Here is an 18,771-nt window from a genome sequence, read left to right as displayed (position 1 = left end):
TGAAAGCAAATAAAATGTAGCCTTCAACAGATTCAAGTATAAATTGTCAGTGAATTTGAAAAACAGTTTTTGTTTAAATACCCTAATGCTTGTCTACCTGCATCTTCTCTCAGGACTTGAAACTGCTGATTTGGAGATTGTAATAGAAGTCTAGGGGGTTAAAAGTCTGCTTCTGTCACCTTTCCCTGCCCAGTTCTGATTCATTCCCTTCAGTCAAAACCAGTACCTGTATTTCTGTTCCTACAGTCAATCTCTGTCAGGTGTCCTTGACTCCTATATTTGCATTCTTGGAAAATAGGTGCAACCCAAGAACAGTCAATATCTCAGGATCTCTGACATTTCGGGACCCCCTACTCTGTTCTTTCCAGAGCACTTAGGTTACCTCTGAAAATCTTGGACATCTTGCATATCCTGCAAAAGGAATAAGTAGGAAAAAAACGCAGTGATTCGATATGTTCTAAAAGGGATATTGTATCAGATTATGCATTAATATAAAAACTAATACTTATTTTTCAATGCATTGCTTGTTTGAAAAACTACTTCAGCCGACACGTGTGAAAGAAGTGTTGTTATTATTTTAAACTTTTTAAAAGCTAATTTACTTTTAGGATAATATGTTTAAACCTCCTATTAATGCTGCTTTTACTCTCTCTGACACGGCCATATGAAAATGTCTAAATACAAACAGTTTTGAGTTTTCAGCTTGAGGAGTTTGCCTTACCGTCATTTATTCCTTCAGACACACATTATTAAATTATGAGGATAATGAGGGTTGGAGATGTTAAGGTCAAAATCCTTAAACTGGAATGTCTACAGTTAGGCGTTAGGCAACTGAATTAAAACTGTCATGTATCCAGAAGGAAGCTATTAAGAGTTCCCTTTGATTACAGAGCTAGCTTTCCAATTTTGTCACAAATATCTGCCTCTGTTATATTTATCTTTAAATTAAATTTCATTGTGTTTTGCAAAAATAGACATTTTAAAGTTTTCAATATTTTACCAGCTTAGTAGCAAATAGCTTACAGTAAAAAAAAGGTGAATGGAATTGTGAATGAATGAAAGTATTGTTTACAGGATCAGGTTTATCCTCTTTCATATGTGTGATTGTCTTTGGCACTAATGATGTATAGGTATCATAAAACACAGTCCATCAAAGTAGTATTAAAATAATTTGGGAAATAATTCTACTGCCTGCCTACAGATATGTGTAGTTTACTTTTACACCATAAGGTGTTCACAAAGTTGTCTAAATTTTGGTCTAATCATTTTTATGTAGAATAATTATTTCTACAGCTTTTCAAGACAATTGCTGATACTGAGTCAAGCAGTAATACACTGAATTTCATATCCTGGTTCTTATAAGGTTTACCTGTATGTTTTTCAGGAATTCCTGCGTCACTTAGCTGGTGCTGGAATGCAGGTGATGCAGTTGCATTTGTGTCCCACAGAGGTCCGTTGTACATTTGGACTATCTCAGGACCTGACAGTGGGGTAACTGTACATAGAGAAGCACATAGTTTCTTGTCAGATATCAGTCTGTTTAGATGGCATCCAAAGAAAAAAGGAAAAGTAGTATTTGGACATACTGATGGAAGCCTATCTATTTTTCAGCCAGGTAAAAACTGATATGGTAAAATATTTATTTTTATATATATGTATCTCTTATTTTTGTCTGTATATGTGTGTAATTCTGCACTTTCTTCATTTAGGTTTTATAATGTATGTACATATATAAAACTTGGTTTTAGTTCATAGTATTCCTACTCCTTCCATATCACAAAAATATGTTTTCTTAGATAAAGAGTGCAGAGCATTTTCTTTGTATCTTCTCCCTTTTGTAACCAAGATAACATTGCAATTTTCGATATACAATAAACTGTTTTTTTAGGGAATGATACTAGCCGTGATCTACTGAACTTTCCCAGCAAGTTAGTTCTTCTGAATGGACTGACTTGAATGTTTCGCTTAGTCTCTTACTTTGCTTGCATTTGTTCTAGAGTCCTCTGCTTCGTATTCTAGAGTCCTCTACATTTTTGTAGGTAGAATCTCATGTTGCGCTTCATGTTATCTTTGTGATTCTGTTATATCAAAGACTATGGGGGAAAATATTTATCTCTTTATGTCTGAAAACCACCGAGCACATTTATGCATACTTCATAAATAGACCAGTACTCTGCTAATGAAGGTGTCTTGTTGATAAGCTCCTTTGAAGCTAAAATTTAGTGCGCTGTCGAAAATAGTTTTCTACAAAGACAGATATCTGTATTAGGCGGACTGTTGCAATTTTTTTCTGGCTACTTCTTTTTCCTCCAGTAAAAACTGATTTTCAACTTTGTAAGAAAAACTGTTCTGTAAATAATGCGTTAATTTTACATAGTATTATGCTCCAACAGCCATGCAAAATTTATTCTCCTTCAGTTCATTCTACTAAGTTATCACTCAGGATGTCACAGAGAATGGATTCCCTTGCTTCAGTAGTGCTGACTGAATTGGTATTGGCACTGGGAAAAGAAAATCTATTTTAACATGATAGCCTCTAAATATGTATTGAACTGAGACTTTTCATGAAGTTAGTCTAGAAGGATTCGAATATGAAAATAGAAATAATAGGAAAAGGATTTAAAATGTCAAAATTATGTTCTGCAAATGCAAATATAATAGTGGCTAAAAAAGCTATCAGCAGTGGCAGTTTTGTATGTGCCACAATTTGAGTTGCTATAAAAATGTGTTTATTGAAAATTATCATAGAATCATTAAGGTTGGAAAAGACTTCTAAGATCATTGAGTCCAACCGTCAACCCAACACCACCATGCCCACTACACCATGTCCCTAAGCGCCTCATCTACACGTCTTTTAAATACTTCCAGGGATGGTGACTCAACCACTTCCCTGGGCAGCCTGTTCCAAGGCCTGACCACTCTTTCACTAAAGAAATTTTTCCTAATATCCAATCTAAACCTCCCTTGGCACAACTTGAGGCCATTTCCTCTCATCCTATCGCTAGTTACTTGACAGAAGAGACCAACACCCACCTCACTACAACCTCCTTTCAGGTAGTTGTAGAGCGTGATGAGGTCTCCCCTCAGCCTCCTCTTCTCCAGACTACACAGTCCCAGTTCCCTCAGCCGCTCCTCATAAGACTTGTGCTCCAGGCCCTTCACCAGCTTTGTTGCCCTTCTCTGGACACGCTCCAGCACCTCAGTGTCCTTCTTGTAGTGAGGGGCCCAAAACTGGACACAGGATTCGAGGTGCAGCCTCACCAGTGCCAAGTACAGGGGCACGATCACCTCCCTGCTCTGCTGGCCACACTATTTCTGATACAGGCCAGGATGCCATTGGCCTTCTTGGCCACCTGGGCACACTGCTGGCTCATGTTCAGCCGGCTGTCAACCAGCACCCCCAGGTCCTTTTCCTCTGGGCAGCTTTCCAGCCACTCTTCCCCAAGCCTGTAGCGTTGCCTGGGGTTGTTGTGGCCGAAGTGCAGGACGCGGCACTTGGCCTTGTTGAACCTCATACAGTTGGCCTCAGCCCATCGATCCAGCCTGTCCAGGTCCCTCTGCAGAGCCTTCCTACCCTCCAGCAGATCAACACTCCCGCCCAGCTTGGTGTCGTCTGCAAACTTACTGAGGGAGCACTCGATCCCCTCATCCAGATCATTGATAAAGATACTGAACAAGACCAGCCCCAGTACTGAGCCCTGGGGAACACCGCTCGTGACTGGCCGCCAACTGGATTTAACTCCGTTCACCACAACTCTCTGGGCTCGGCCGTCCAGCCAGTTTTTTACCCAGCAAAGAGTGTACCTGTCTCAGCCGTGAGTCGCCAGCTTCTCTAGGAGAATGCTGTGGGAGGCAGTGTCAAAGGCTTTACTGAAGTCCAGGTAGACCATATCCACAGCCTTTCCCGTATCCACTACTACCGTTATCCATTACTACTGGGGAAAAACCTACTTGCATCAGCTTGAAATTGAGTTTGGATTATTACAGAAATTTGCCTTTCTTTGTATTTAGGATAGTTTTCATTATTACTGTAGCATTGTACATATGATACATATACATTAAATTAATTTAAAAATTAAATTAACCATAAAATTTGTTCTGTACATGTATAAGATTCTTGGTTTCCAACAGAGAAATAAGAGAAGTTCAAAGTTCAGTGTGATTGACTTATTGAAGGCTCTAGTCTTTCTATTTAAGTGTGAGTCACAGGCCTTTGTGCTGCAGGCCTTTACTCATGGAAATTGTTAAGACAATGTATATGATTTAACATACTTTTCTTTAGTATAAAATTATGTTAATAAATCTGATAGCTGTTTCTATTTTCTGCTGTCTTAAAAAGAAAGTTGGATCTTTAAGTCAAATATTGCAAAGCCAGCTTCATTAATTTCACTGGTGCAGAGTGAAGACAAAAATTATGTTTGCAAACATGGGAGATACAAAAATTATGTTTGCAAACCTTGTTACTATTGAAAGGATATACTTTATTTCGTTTTGAAATAATCTGTTTTCTTGTGCTCTTAAAGGTTCTAAAAATCAGAAACATGTCTTAAGACCAGAGTCTCTTGAAGGAACAGATGAAGAGGATCCAGTTACAGCACTGGAGTGGGACCCTTTGTCAACTGACTACCTTCTTGTTGCTAATTTACATAATGGTATTCGACTAGTTGATTCTGAATCTCTGTCCTGTATCACAACTTTTAATTTTCCCAGTGCAGCGGCATCTGTTCAGTGTTTAGCCTGGGTTTCTAGTGCACCCGGAATGTTTATAACTGGAGGTAAGCCCTTTATTTTCTGATTTATACAAAGGTAATAAATATAGGACTGAGTCTTCAAAATTGATACTTCAAGTTTGATCTGTCTGTTTCTTAACATTTCTACAAATAAAAGTATACATGCATTCTACAAAAAAAATACATAAAACTGTAGAAAAGAAGAGAAAATGAGACTGAGCAGTTTTTACTTATTTTATATTTTTTGGGTACATAAACAAGTGACTTTAGACTTTTTTTTATACTAAATAATATTTTCCTCATGCACATTTTAGCAACAAATATGAGAGTTACTTTGGGAACAGGAATAAAAATGCATTGTACTAGTGGATGTCACTTCTTGCTCCCCTGCTTTTCTTTCTCTATTTTTAGAAGGATTTTTAAAAAAAAAAAAATAATTTCCTGCCTCTTTTCTACACCATAGACTTAGTGCTCAGGTTGAAGAACTAATGAATAAGGAAAGTGAGAGTGCGAGAATATTTTATAATGAGAGAGGTTCCATAGGGTTTATTTACTCAAGTTTAAATAGCTAATGCTAATAATTATTGTTGTTAACAGTGATATTACCATGGCAATGACAGCGCCTGCTTATAAAATTCTTCTTTGGATTCTAAGTTTAGTTCATTGTTGTATTTTTGCTTAAATCAGTCCTTAAACCTCATACCTCTGTGTACAGAAAAAGAGAATAATAAATCAAAAAAATAAATGTTTTTGTGTGTTGTTTTTGGTTTTTTTTTTTTTTTAAAAAACCTCAGATTCTCAAGTTGGTGTATTACGTATTTGGAATGTTTCACGAACAACACCTATAGATAATTTTAAATTGAAGAAAACTGGTTTCCATGGTTTGCATGTGCTAAGTTCTCCTCCAAAGAAAAAGTGTGAGTGTAATTCTTATTGTTATTCATTGCAATGGCTGCAAGTTAAGAAAATCTTGTTTGTGAATCTTATATCTGAGTCAATCTCTGTAAGTTTGTGTCGGCTCTGTAGTTCTTTAATTAAATAAAGTACCCTCTGGTGCCAGTGGACTAGACAAACGTGTAAAGGATCAAGCACTTTATAAGTAGTAGGCCAGGCTTCATACAGGAATTCTCCATTTCTTTTCTTTTTAATCTCATTGGAATACAGAGCATTTTACTCTTTATAATTGTTAATTATTAAATGAAAAAATTAAAATTAATCTTATCTGTTTATATCTTTTGCTTTATTTTGTTAAGCATGTTCATCACAGTATCCTACTAAAAATCACCATACATCGTCAACAAGTGAGGCTGTTCCTCCTCCAACTTTTACCCAAAACCAAGCATTTTCTCTTCCTCCTGGTCACGCTGTCTGTTGCTTCATGGATGGTGGAGTGGGGCTTTATGACATGGGAGCCAAAAAGTGGGATTTCCTTAGAGATTTGGTACGTTTCATCTCTGTCTTTGGAACGAGTGTTTATTTGGGTTATACACTTTCTTCTAACAGCAAAAAACGGAGAATGAAGTCTTCGCAGCACTGTAAAACAGTTTCCGTCATTAAAAAGAGTCAAATTTCTCGGAAACAAAATTACAGTTCTCAAGTTGAAAGTAATTCTTTATTGCAAAAGGCTGAATCCCGTTGGAAGTATTCTGGCAGTTTTCATCCAGAAATAAAGATTTAAGGGGTTGGGCTTTTTTTAACTGAAATTTTAATTTGATGGCCTTCTCAGAAATATTATGTGGAGGGGTTTTTATAATTGAGAATAAAAGTTCCAGTCAAATCAGAGAGAAAATATAGGCAACTCAGATGGTGAGGTCACTCAGTTTAAGATGACAAAGACCGAATTATTAAATCTTCTTTGAAGCAGAAATTCAAAACTGGGTTTATCACATATTAGGTGAGCCTCTCCTTCACTGGGCTTTTGGTTATTCTTGAGGATTTTTCTCTTTTCCTCATTCCCCATTCCCCTTTCATTGAAAAACTTGACTAATTTTCAGCTGTATTCCCACACATGTTTGAATAGAGGTTGCTGGTTAGTGTTCTGTTTCCATTTTTAACGGTTTTGGTCCTGTAAAGCAACTGAGGCTTAAAAAAGTTCTTACATATTATCTGTTTCTCATGTATGTGTCAAGTTAAATGCTACAAATGCATGTCTTGGAAAACAAGCAATTGACGTGAAATTTCTAATGGATTGAAGTTTATACTGCAAGAGAGCATAGACTGTATTTAGGACATAGAAAACTCAGTGGAATACTAGAAAACTGGTAGAACGTGATCAACATAAAAAGCTTTATTTTTTCAGTCAGATACTTTTTACCTAAAGAGCAAAATTATTTCTGTTTTAAAAAATTAATTTTTCGTGTTTGGTTTTTTTTTTAGCTTAACTTTTTTCAATTCTGGTTTTTAGCAACTCAGTTCCAATGGAAAATGCTAACAAGTCCGTGGCATTGCATCAGCCTGTTTCAGGGCAAAATTTTTCTGTCTTTAATAATGATCTATGAAAAGGAGGAATGTTATGGTCCAAGCTATTTTATGCCTTTTAATTTTGACTGATAAGCCAGTTCTTTTGGAACTCATAGTTGATCTGATAGGTTATAATATAATGTATTTTAGTGTTTGATCTAGAGTTGGACTTCTGAAAAAAATCAAATGTAATAAAAATTGATTAAATATTTGTTTCATTTAAGGGACATGTTGAGACCATCTTTGATTGCAAATTCAAACCTGATAACCCTGATCTTCTTGCTACAGCTTCATTTGATGGCACAATAAAAGTTTGGGACATAAATACTTTAACAGCGGTTTACACATCTCCTGGTAATGAGGGGGTTATTTATTCCCTTTCTTGGGCTCCAGGTAAGAATATTTTGCTTTAGGTCTAAATGTTCTTTGAATTAGCATTGACTAGCAGCAATTTGTGTTGTAAAAGTGTTAGTTCTAGTTAGAAGGGTATTTAGATAGAAGGTTTAAACATAACTGAACTATTGAACTATTGAACTGAACTTCTACAGGTGAAACCTGTAGAATTCAATGCTTCAGACCTTGTTGAGGCTTACCTTTGTGAGGAATGATCTCAGTATTTCATATTGAACCAGAATGGAGGGAGGAAAATTTCCAGAGCCTTTCTAGCATTACATTATGCAGATGAAAAGGCTTTCTTTGAATGGGAAGCAGCTGATTAAAGGAATTCAGATTCTATTTTGTGCTGAAAAAGCGGAACATATGCGTTTAGTTCTTTCTCCTCCTTCTTTGTGTAGGATTCTAATCACTGAAGAGCTCTGCTTTTATTTTATTAGAATAAGGAATACCTTTTCTGCAAAGCATCTACTTTTTCTTAGAGAAGTCACTGAAGTCAGTGGGAAATTTTCTTCTTAAAACTTTCTGCAACCCACTTAGGTGAACCTGGGAGTACTTTTCTGATACTTACTAATGTCAATAGTTGATGATAGGTAGGCTTTCTTGTTGTGTTTTAATTCTTTGGACAGCAGATGCATTTTTTAAAAAGTCTAAATAATTCAGCTCACTGCCTGCTTTTCTCTCCTATGCTTTTAAACTTTAAGAAATAATAGCTGGCAGGAAAAAATATCATGATGGGGAAACTTAATATAGTTTGTGTATGTGAAATGAATTTGCACTTTTTTCATTTCGGAGAGTCTCTTGCACCTTGTTCCTCTTCACAGTTTGTCTTGCTATATGGAAATTATGGCAATATGAAATAAGGTGTTTTCTTTTGTGTTATTTTGTTTTGAAATTTAAATTCAGTTTGTAGTAGTATCTCACATTGAGAGAACAGTTTGTTCACTGGGGGGGTGCTTTTCAAGTCTTGTTTTCTCAATTTTTTCTTTAAAGTAAATTTAAGCTAATTGGAAGCTTGTAGTTCAACCTCAGTTCCTTACCATCCTGTCCAAGAGTTCCTGTCCATCCCAGACAGAACTTTTCCTGCTTCTTTTTCATCCCTTACTCCTAGAGACTTCCTCTCCACCTTGTACTATCATTTATCTTCATTCTTAATATATAATCCAATGCATGCCACCATTTGTATTTGGTCTCAAAAGACCTTTGAACATAGTGATTACTCTTTTTTTTTCTTTTTTTTTTTTCTATCATTCTCCTACCTGAATCTCTTTCCATCTTATATATGTACCTTTCTAGATGACTCCTGCATAGATTACCTTTTCCGCCTCTGAAGTGTGGTATAAAATAACAGTCAAAACTTATATATATAATGTGCCATATTAGCTATTTGGGAAAAGTATAGCTATATTTGGGTAGAGGGTCACTGTGGTGAGGAGAATTTGGTGGCTTTTGGTTTAGGCCTGAATTCAGTTTTCAGGTTCTCACATGGAATGGAACCATATATTCAGATTTTCCACCCTGTAGAGTTTGGTTACAGATTCAAGTACATTCTTGATGGGCTTAGGTGCTCCAGTGGCACAAGATTAAGAAAACAAAGTACTGTTATATGTTCTGTCACATTCTTCCTGTTTTGTCTTAGTACTTAGGGAACTTTAAAAGAAAATGCTTTAGTTGCTACAACTTTAAGGTTGACACATTTAGATTGTATCTCTTTTTTGGTTTGAGTCATATACATCATGGACATTATTTTCTTGTCACCTTAACTGCAAAACTTTCAGCAGGCATTGAGCATACTTTTTGCAACAATACAACTTTTATTTTGCCCTTTCCTCAAAATAGGAATGTAGAAAAGCAGGTCAGGCTTTTGTTGAAATTGATATTTGTGACTTAGTATCAAATGCTGGCCTTAAACTATGAAAAACTCTTGTTTACGTGCCATTGGTGTCTTTTGTTTATATTACATTTCTTGATTTCAAAGTTGAAACATATTAGTCAAACAATATTGTGATCTTATATTTATTGTGAGATCTTACAAGTATCTTTCTTTAAAGGAGATCTGAACTGCATAGCAGGTGCCACATCCAGAAATGGTGGCTTCATCTGGGATGTCCCAAAAGGCAAAATGATAACCAGATTCAGTGAGGTAAGATGAGATTACATCTTTTTTTTTGTCTATATGAAATGTAAGTTAGTCATTCCCTCTAGTGTCAATAAATAAAGATGGGTCAAAGTTCATATGTTTTTAAAAGGTGCTATAATATAAAAACCTATAGAAAGAATTATGTGGGTGCTGGTTTATCTCTGAGGCAGAAGTATTTTTACTTCCTCAGACTGGGTTTGTGACATGAGAATGATGAAGCACCAGATGGTCTCCATTATCTTAAGATCGGTCCTGTAGTGATATACAGCAAAAGCATAGCTGATTCTTTCTTAATTATGTAAATGTATATGGACATATAGACTTTAAAATGGGTATCAAGATGTAAAATGATATTCTGTATTTTCAGACATAAGGCCCAGAAAAAAAAATTCAGTTCATAAAGTGTAGACCAGTAAACAGTATGCCTTATTTAGAATCTTGCCTTGTATTACCTGAAATCTATGCAGGCATTTGCCAGTCCTGAAACAGTAGCATAATTGTTATTGGCAGAAGGGGCTATTTAATACTGTATTGTAGTATTCTCTACTATTTTGTGTATTCTTAGTGTATAGCTGAAATCTTCAGATTATACAGGCATCATAACTGTGGCATCTGAATCAGAGGACAAAGGATGCTCTTTAAGAAGACAGAGATGGGGTGGGCAGAAAACAAGTATACATACATTCAGGAGTTCCTGAGTTCTAGCAGTCAGAAGATTTGCACTTGTACTACTAAACATCTTTTCTCAAACACTTGTCTTGATACATGTCCCACTTAAGTTTTCATGTACCACAATTATTTATGCCCACTAACTTCATTATTCCAACAAATAGCTAACCTTTATTCAAGCTTCAGGTCCATATAGTTATGGGTTGCTCATTCTTCAACTTGATCCAGTTTTGTCTCTTGGATCCTGGAGAGTATGGCAGTTTTACTGTCTCTCTCCTCAGTCCCAACTTTTTAGACTTGGATTCTCAAATACCTCAGCTATATTGGGAACTCATTATAATGTGTTTTTGTACAGTATACTTTGCTGGGAGAAAAGGGCTGAAGCCCATAGGAGAATAAAATAAAAAAGATGAGTCAATAGATGAGAGAAAAAGGGGTGAATTATTTCTTATTGATAGGTATTTTGCATTTTTTGAAGCATGGAAAGAATGGAATCTTCTGCATTGCCTGGAGTCATAAAGATTCCAAAAGAATAGCAACCTGCAGCAGTGATGGATTTTGGTGAGTGTTATTGGAAGAAAAAAAAAATTGCTAAATGCACTTCTCAAGTCAGTAAACTTTGACAGTACTACCAGTGATTAATTTTAAAACTGTTCTTACCAGCCAAAACTTGGATTATATTAATCCCCTGTACTTGTTAGGATATATTTTTCATGATTTTAAGAAAAAAATGAAGGAAATTTTGTAAAATGAATAGTGTCTAAGACACTCTGATAGTGAAACTGAATATTGATTTTTTATTTAGCCAAGAATATTCTTCTAGGTTTCTTGTCTGTAGATATGGAGGACACTTTTCAAAAGCTATCCCACTTTACTTGTCTTCATTTTTAGAACTTTGTTTGTTATTTCAAGGACTAGAAATCACTATTTTAGAACAAAGTAATTGCAGTTGTAGTATTACAGGAGTATAATAGTTTATTATGCCCATTGAGAACAATTTTGCATGTTTCGTATTTCAGTACATTTTTAAACCCTTGTTCATTCTTTTCCTTTGCTACCCATGTTATTTCAGCTCAAACATAACAAGAGCATGAATTTTAGAAAACAATCAATCAATTTTTTTTTTTTTTTTTTAAAATCCCTGAAGATCTACTTGTACCTTAAAGCCATATCTACAACTTAGATTTTCGGCTGTTAGGATCCTTTCAGGGAGAGAGGTACCACAGTGGACATCTTTACAGCCCCTCTGAAGGAACATGGACTCTGAAGTCCAATGAAATGTTTTGTTGGGAAATATATAGTTAGCCTTGTAGTTGAGGGGCTGTAGGAATAAAGATTTCTCATATTCTTTGTGTATAATTTTTTTGCTATTTGGCTTATTTGCACGGAATCAAACTTGACTTTTGGATAGCCTATTCAGAATGCTTTTTTCCTCATAATATTACATTGTGATTGGTTTCAGTATTATTCGAACCATCGATGGCAAGGTTCTTCACAAGTACAAACATCCAGCTGCAGTGTTTGGCTGTGATTGGAGTCAAAACAACAAGTAAGTAAAAATTAACCCAAAGAATTCATAATATTTACTATTTAAATTGATTACCAATAAAATAACACAAGGTTATTTAGAATGTGATATTTACTGTGATATTAGAACACTGGAATTGTTTCTGTTCCACAGTACAATATGTCTATAGCAGCTCTATATTCCCACTAGTGTATTTCATTGCCCAGCATGTTAATGTGTTGAGTAGGACAAGGACTACTTAACTTTCAAAGGAGGATCTTTTCGTATTGATAGGAGGAAAAAAAATTCTCTGGCTGAATATATAATGGGGGGGGAAAAAAAGCAGACATTCAATACCAGGAAAAGGGGGTTTAGATTGGCTTCCTTTTAATGACTGCTAAGCTGAAGATATAGCAGGCAACTAAATAGACTGTGATATATATTAATTTTGCAGATAATTTCTAAAACAACATGAGAACTTTTTGTCAAAAAACAATTATACAGTAATTCAGTCTATTCATAGTTGTGTCTTGGGTGCTTGGTCAGACTGTAGTGCAAATACCATTCCCTATTGCAACTAATGGATCTTTATCAGGTTTTTTTCTGATTTAGTATATTTAATTAGATTATCAATAATTACATCCTAAGGAGACAAAGGAGAAGCAAAAATAAGCTATTTTTTAAAGTAAATTGCAAAATATGCATCATATTCTTTTCTAAGCTAAAAAAGTACTTTTGATGGTCCCAGTGACCGAGGATTTTACTATTTTTATTTTGCAGAGATATGATAGCTACTGGTTGTGAGGATAAAAATGTTCGTGTTTACTACTTGGCAACCAGCTCTGATCAGCCACTGAAAGTTTTTACAGGGCATACTGCAAAGGTGTTTCATGTACGGTGGTCTCCTCTGAGAGAAGGAATCCTCTGCAGTGGCTCTGATGATGGGTGTGTATTTCTGAACTATTAGAAAACTTAAAATCTCAAGCAGGACTATTAGAGAAACTTAAGATCTTTAGTTGTACTGGTGCTGCCACCTTCAAAAACTCTGTGAATAATATAATAATCTAAATCTCTGCCTTGTTCACATTCAGGCTGTAGCCTTGCTGTTAGCAGGATAATTATCTAAAATTGTCACAGCTGCTGTAGCAATGCAATTTTCCAAATGTTTTCCCAAGAGTAGAGTCAGTGACTGATACCTTTTACTCCCAGGAATGATACAAGGAGGATACCACATGCTTACACTATGTCTAAAGATATGGGTGCAAGACCTGCTCTTAAACGTGCTTTAGAAAGACATCAAATAAGTAGAATCTGTGGAGACTTTTAAGTACAATCTGTGGAGAATCTGTTTTGTTGGTTTTGATGATTTTTTTTTTTTGAGGAGAGCGCATAAGTGTATGGTAAGCAGGAGGAAAGATTTTTCTATGATTCTAAGCCACTGCTCTGTAGAGTATACAAAACATTTCTGTAAAGGATCACAAGTTTGGAGTATTGGCTTTTATTGCTTTCCCCAATATCATTCATTAGATGTCTATGCTTGCAGCAAAATCTGTTAGTTCATAGTGTAATGATTCATGAAAGAAACCAACTTGACAACAAACTTTTTATGTGTAAATCCTCTCTATTTCACATGAGCAAGAAGTAGTGAATCCAAAATTCTGTTATAGTGTCATTATGAGATATTCTGATTTTTTTACCAATCATGGCTATGTAATAAGTCTTAATTACAGAGGGATTTTTAGAATACAGTTACACTTCCACTTTGAGGGAAGGGGATCGTTGAATAACTTAGTCCAAGTAACACAGAAAGTAAGCAGTCTTTTGTTTATTGTACTTGGTAACACTCCTGTTCATAGTTAAACTTGGAACTATTTCAGATGACCTGTTTAGCACCCAGGCTTATACAGTACATAGGAACAGTATGCAGGGGTCACACATGAGCATGTATTGCTGTAGGACAATATATATGTAAATATATAAAATGGCCTTCTAACTTGTGTATTCTACTTTGTGATGCAAGGCCCATCAAATGCCCTTGGCAGCACTGGAGAAACTGTAATAGGTGCCTTTGCTGCCATGAGTGAGCTTTAGTAACATATTTGATAATGTAATGAAATTTAGCCAGAATTACAATGATCTTTTCAAGAAACTGAACTTTTAGCTTCCTAATTCTGTAGTCTGCTCAATTAGCTGTAGCCAGCGGTAGCAACTACTGAAAATAAAAGGAAATGTTGGAAACTTACTTGGTTAAAAGGGAAGAAAAAAAATAGTGAGAAAGCTGGTATGAATTCTTCCTCATTACTTGTGTAATTGTGGTGGGAGTTTCACAGTTTAAGATAGTGTGGTGTCCACTTCTGCCATGTGACAAATGCCATGCTCAAAGAAGAGAAGATAATAGATTAGACTAGAATATTTCAGTTGAAGAGACTTACAATGATCATCTAGTCCAACTGCCTGGCCAATTCAGGGCTGACCAAAAGTTAAGGCAAATTATTAAGGGCATTGCCCAAATGCCTCTTAAACACTGACAGGCTTGGGGCATTGACCACCTCTCAAGGAAGCCTGTTCCAGAGTTTGACCATCTTCTTGGTAACGAAATGCTTCTTAATGTCCAGTCTAAACCTCCCCGGGCACAGCTTTGAACCATTCCCATGCGTCCTATCACTGGATCCCAGGGAGAAGAGATCAGCACCTCCCTCTCCACTTCCCCTCCTCAGGGAGCTGTAGAGAACAATGAGGTCGCCCCTCAGCTTCCTTTTCTCCAAACTAGACAAACCCAGAGTCCTCAGCCACTCCTCATAGGACATGCCTTCCAGCCCTTTCACCAGCTCTGTTGCCCTCCTCTGAATGCATTCAAGGGCCTTCACATCCTTCTTGAATTGTGGGCCCCAGAACTGCACCCAGTACTCAAGGTGAGGCTGCACCAAGGCTGAGTACAGCAGGATCATCACCTCCCTTGACCGGCTGGCTATGCTGTGTTTGATGCACCCCAGGATGTGGTTTGCCCCCTTGGCTGCCAGGGCACGCTGCTGACTCACATTGAGCCTGCTGTCGAGCAGCACCCCCAGATCCCTTTCTGCAGCCACTCCTCTCCCCATTTATACTTGTGCCCGGCATTACTCCGTCCCAGGTGCAGAATCTGGCATTTGGACTTGTTAAATTTCATCCCATTAATCATTGTCCAATGCTCCAATCTATCCAGACCCCTCTGCAAGGATCTTGTCCCTCGAGTCAACAGCACCTCTCAGTTTGGTATCATCACCAAATTGCTAGTAATGCATTCAACTCCTGCATCTAGATCATCGATAAATATATTGAACAGAACTGGCCGTAGAATTGAACATGAGGAACACCGCTGGAGACAGGTTTCCAGCCAGATGTAGCTCCATTCACTACAATCCTTTGAGCCCTGCCATTCAGCTAGTTCTTCACCCAGCGCACAGTGAACCTGCTCATCTCACAGTTGGAGAACTTGTCCAGAAGGATGCTGTGAGGGACAGTATCAGAAGCCTTACTAAAATCCAGAAAAACTACATCTACCACCTTCCCTTCATCCACTAGGCAGGCAACCTTATCATAGAAGGGTATTAAATTAGTTAAACAGGACTTTCCCTTTCTGAACCTATGTTGACTGTGCGGGATGATTGCATTATTCTTTAAATGCCTTTCAGTAGTACCCAGTATGATCTTCTCCATAATTTTTCTAGGAACTGAGGTTAAACTAACAGATCTGTAGTTTCCTGGGTCTGTTAGAGGCCTGTTATAGCCATAGGAAAGATAGATCTTACAGTTTTGCTTTGTTTTTCTTTCATTTTTTCCCCTTAAGAGTCCTAACAGACAAGTTTATTATACATGCAGGAATGTGAGCAAACTTCTTTTCTCTCACTGACATGTAAGATAACGGTGCATGTGAGATTTTAAAAGACTATGCGGTGGATGGAATAGTTTCTTATTCTGGTGAATTGTCTTTGATGTGTTTTGTACCCCATCCTAAACATGAAGGGCATTGGCTCCAACCCCTCCTATTACAACTTCTATAAATATATTTAAAATAAATATTCTGATAAATTTAAAGCTTAGAATATTGCTGAAGTAGGTGATGAATATTTCAGTAGGTGATTTGATGCCCTAGGTCTTTTTTATCCTGTTTCAGTACTGTTCGAATATGGGACTATACACAGGATGCTTGTATAAATGTTCTTAGTGGACATACAGCTCCAGTACGGGGACTGATGTGGAATCCTGAAATTCCTTACCTTCTAATATCTGGCAGTTGGGACTATACAATTCGAGTCTGGGACACAAGAGATGGAATATGTTTGGACACAGTTTATGATCATGGTGCAGATGTATATGGTAATATTTTAAAATTTTGTTTTATCTATGTATTGAAATGCATTTTAAAATATTTTAAAATTTATAAAAAACTTAATTAAACTGGTTATTAGATAAACTTAATTATTTGACTACGTTTTTAAATGTCCTCTCTACTAGGATTAACATGTCATCCTAGTCGTCCATTTACAATGGCATCTTGCTCTCGTGACTCCACTGTGAGACTCTGGTCACTGACACCTCTTATAAACCCTCTACAAATAAGTATCTTAGCAGATAGATGTTGGGATGAGATTATCGGTAATACAGGTAAGTAAATTTTATATACCGTTGTTTTAATCTTCTGTATGTTACTATACTTTTTTTTTTCTTTTTTCTTGTTTTTTTTTAATTTTCACGTATAAATCTTTGTGTGTGTTAGATCGTGCTGTGGAATCTGGTGCTCCTCCTTTGCTGTGTGGTAAAGTTTCCAGGGATATTAAACAAGAAGTGGAAAAATTGACAGGAAATCCTCGAGGAAAAAAACTAAGGTGGTTTTCAGAATGTTTTTCAGTAAGTATTCTGCAAACTTAAGGATGTTGTCAGTGTGCATGACTTTCCCTTCTAAAGTCAATCTCCAAAACTAAAATTTCTTTCTTCTCTACCATTTTTTTTGTCTCTTTCTTAAAGAGAGCTCAGAAAATACTCAGAAATCAATTCTGTCTCTTAACAGTTCTGCATGTAAAAATGTCCATGACTAAATTGTTTCAGTTGTGAACACCAATTTTTCACAAAGTGAAATAGGTGGGATAATTTAATTTTCCATGGGAAAACTTAGATTTGACAAGAATTTTCTATTGAAGAAAATATGTGTTTTATCAAACTACACTGGAGTTTTTAATTTTAATCCATCAAAGGGACATCCTCATTACAGGTAAGGTTTGAACTGCCAAAGTGTCTGTGCCAAAACTGCTGTATTACCTTGTAGGAGCTGTAGATCTGGATGACCCATGCCCCAGTATCCATCTCCTGTGTTTGCTCCATTGCACAGTAATATTTCCTATAAATTACTGCAGCCTCTCTGTGCAATTGAGTGCTTACCTGCATAGGAGCTGAACTTGAGGTGGAAGAAGGGCAAAATGACCTGGAGCTACAGCTTGCGTCAAGCACTGTTGTAATTTAAGTCAATACACTGATCTACAAAGTGTAGTTCATCCAAATATTTGTTTTGATTTCTAGCTAAATTGAAGTGTATGATTTAGAAATGCTGAAACAATCTTCCTCAATTACAAATCTTGAAATTTCCTGTTTTATTAAAAATATATTTTTATGGAATTCCTTGTTTTACAGAAGTAATACATTTTGATGTCCCATGTTGATTCGAAAGTAAAACTGTTATAAGAATATTAGAATTTTCCAAGAACAAAAACTTTTTTTGATCAGCTGTGTTCAGTGCTTTTTTGAGTATGTGGAGTCAAGTTAAGAGCTTTAAGGGACTGAAAAAAAGAGAAATAGTCGTCTTTTTTTTTTGTGTTTTTTTTTTTCCTCCCTAGTAGGATCTTCTGCTTTTTACCAGCTCAGAAATAATTGACTTCTAAATTTGTAATTCTGTTATTCTTAGAAAAGCTCCTTCAGGTCAAAGGTTTAATGATTATTTTTTTAACCTTTTAATGTTTTTAATTACTCACTCTCTTGTAGACCTCATTGAATGTTAAACCACTGTCCTAGTTCTACAGAAGGATCGAGTGCTTGAAATTTTAAAAAAAAAAAAAAAGCTTTGATGGCCTGCAAGGTTTTGTGCATATACAGTTATACCTGTCTATTTTAAGATTTAATATTAAGGTAGTAAACCAGATTGTGGCAGTCGAGCTTTGAAGTTGTTTTTTACCTGGCCCAGACCTTTGCTTTACAGAAAACAGTGAACAAGTACTGGGGCAGCTCCTGCATCCCAGCAGTTGAATGTTGTTTTATGCCAGCAGTAGCCACCAGATAGCTTGTATTCCTTTGGGAGCAAAAGGGAAAACTCTAATGGCGAGCCCTCAACTATGTCCACTTATAACCAAACATGGATCTTGCTGTATCTTCACAGCCTTCAAGAAGACTGAAGGACTTGTAGTATCTTGAACTAATTCATGTCTTCATAGTAAAGCTTCTAATATTGAAATGATCTGAAATTGTATTTCTTGGAATTGACTGACAAACGTTTTTCAATGTCTTCATGTTTAATTTCTCCCTTGAACATTACTGTAATACAACTCTTTTCTTCCCTAACAATTTTAGCCTCCAGGAGGCAGCAAAAATTTATGGGATTTAGTTGCTGTAATAAAAGGACTGGATGACAGTTTGCTTCCACAAAACTACTGCAAAGGAATTATGCATATGAAACATCTCATTAGATTTAGAATGGTAAGTGAAGCATAAACGGTATGTAAAAATGGTTGTGAATCTGTTATAGTATTTCACTCTTTAAAAATAACATTTTATGCTTTACAAAAGGGTCACAATTTCATGTCCAAAGATATTTGTGCAATATCAGTTCTCTGTGCAATACAAGTCAG

General features: G+C 36.2%; 1 protein-coding gene across 1 annotated transcript in view; it reads left to right on the top strand.

Moving 5' to 3' along the window:
• The window catches only part of WDR17 (WD repeat domain 17), a 49,283-nt gene that overhangs the window by 11,212 nt on the left and 19,300 nt on the right, over positions 1-18,771 (top strand). Inside the window, exons 4-16 of the mRNA XM_075149304.1 lie at positions 1,385-1,615; positions 4,524-4,775; positions 5,525-5,647; positions 5,984-6,171; positions 7,415-7,583; positions 9,635-9,726; positions 10,871-10,953; positions 11,855-11,941; positions 12,680-12,844; positions 16,053-16,255; positions 16,394-16,543; positions 16,656-16,786; positions 18,494-18,619. Of these exons, the coding sequence (XP_075005405.1) occupies positions 1,385-1,615; positions 4,524-4,775; positions 5,525-5,647; positions 5,984-6,171; positions 7,415-7,583; positions 9,635-9,726; positions 10,871-10,953; positions 11,855-11,941; positions 12,680-12,844; positions 16,053-16,255; positions 16,394-16,543; positions 16,656-16,786; positions 18,494-18,619 (2,000 nt within the window). The remainder of the gene's footprint in view (positions 1-1,384; positions 1,616-4,523; positions 4,776-5,524; positions 5,648-5,983; positions 6,172-7,414; positions 7,584-9,634; positions 9,727-10,870; positions 10,954-11,854; positions 11,942-12,679; positions 12,845-16,052; positions 16,256-16,393; positions 16,544-16,655; positions 16,787-18,493; positions 18,620-18,771) is intronic.

This window comes from Calonectris borealis, chromosome 4, assembly GCF_964195595.1.
Source record: "Calonectris borealis chromosome 4, bCalBor7.hap1.2, whole genome shotgun sequence".
In the NCBI taxonomy this organism is placed as follows: domain Eukaryota; kingdom Metazoa; phylum Chordata; class Aves; order Procellariiformes; family Procellariidae; genus Calonectris; species Calonectris borealis.
This window is presented reverse-complemented; position numbering and strand designations above follow the sequence as displayed.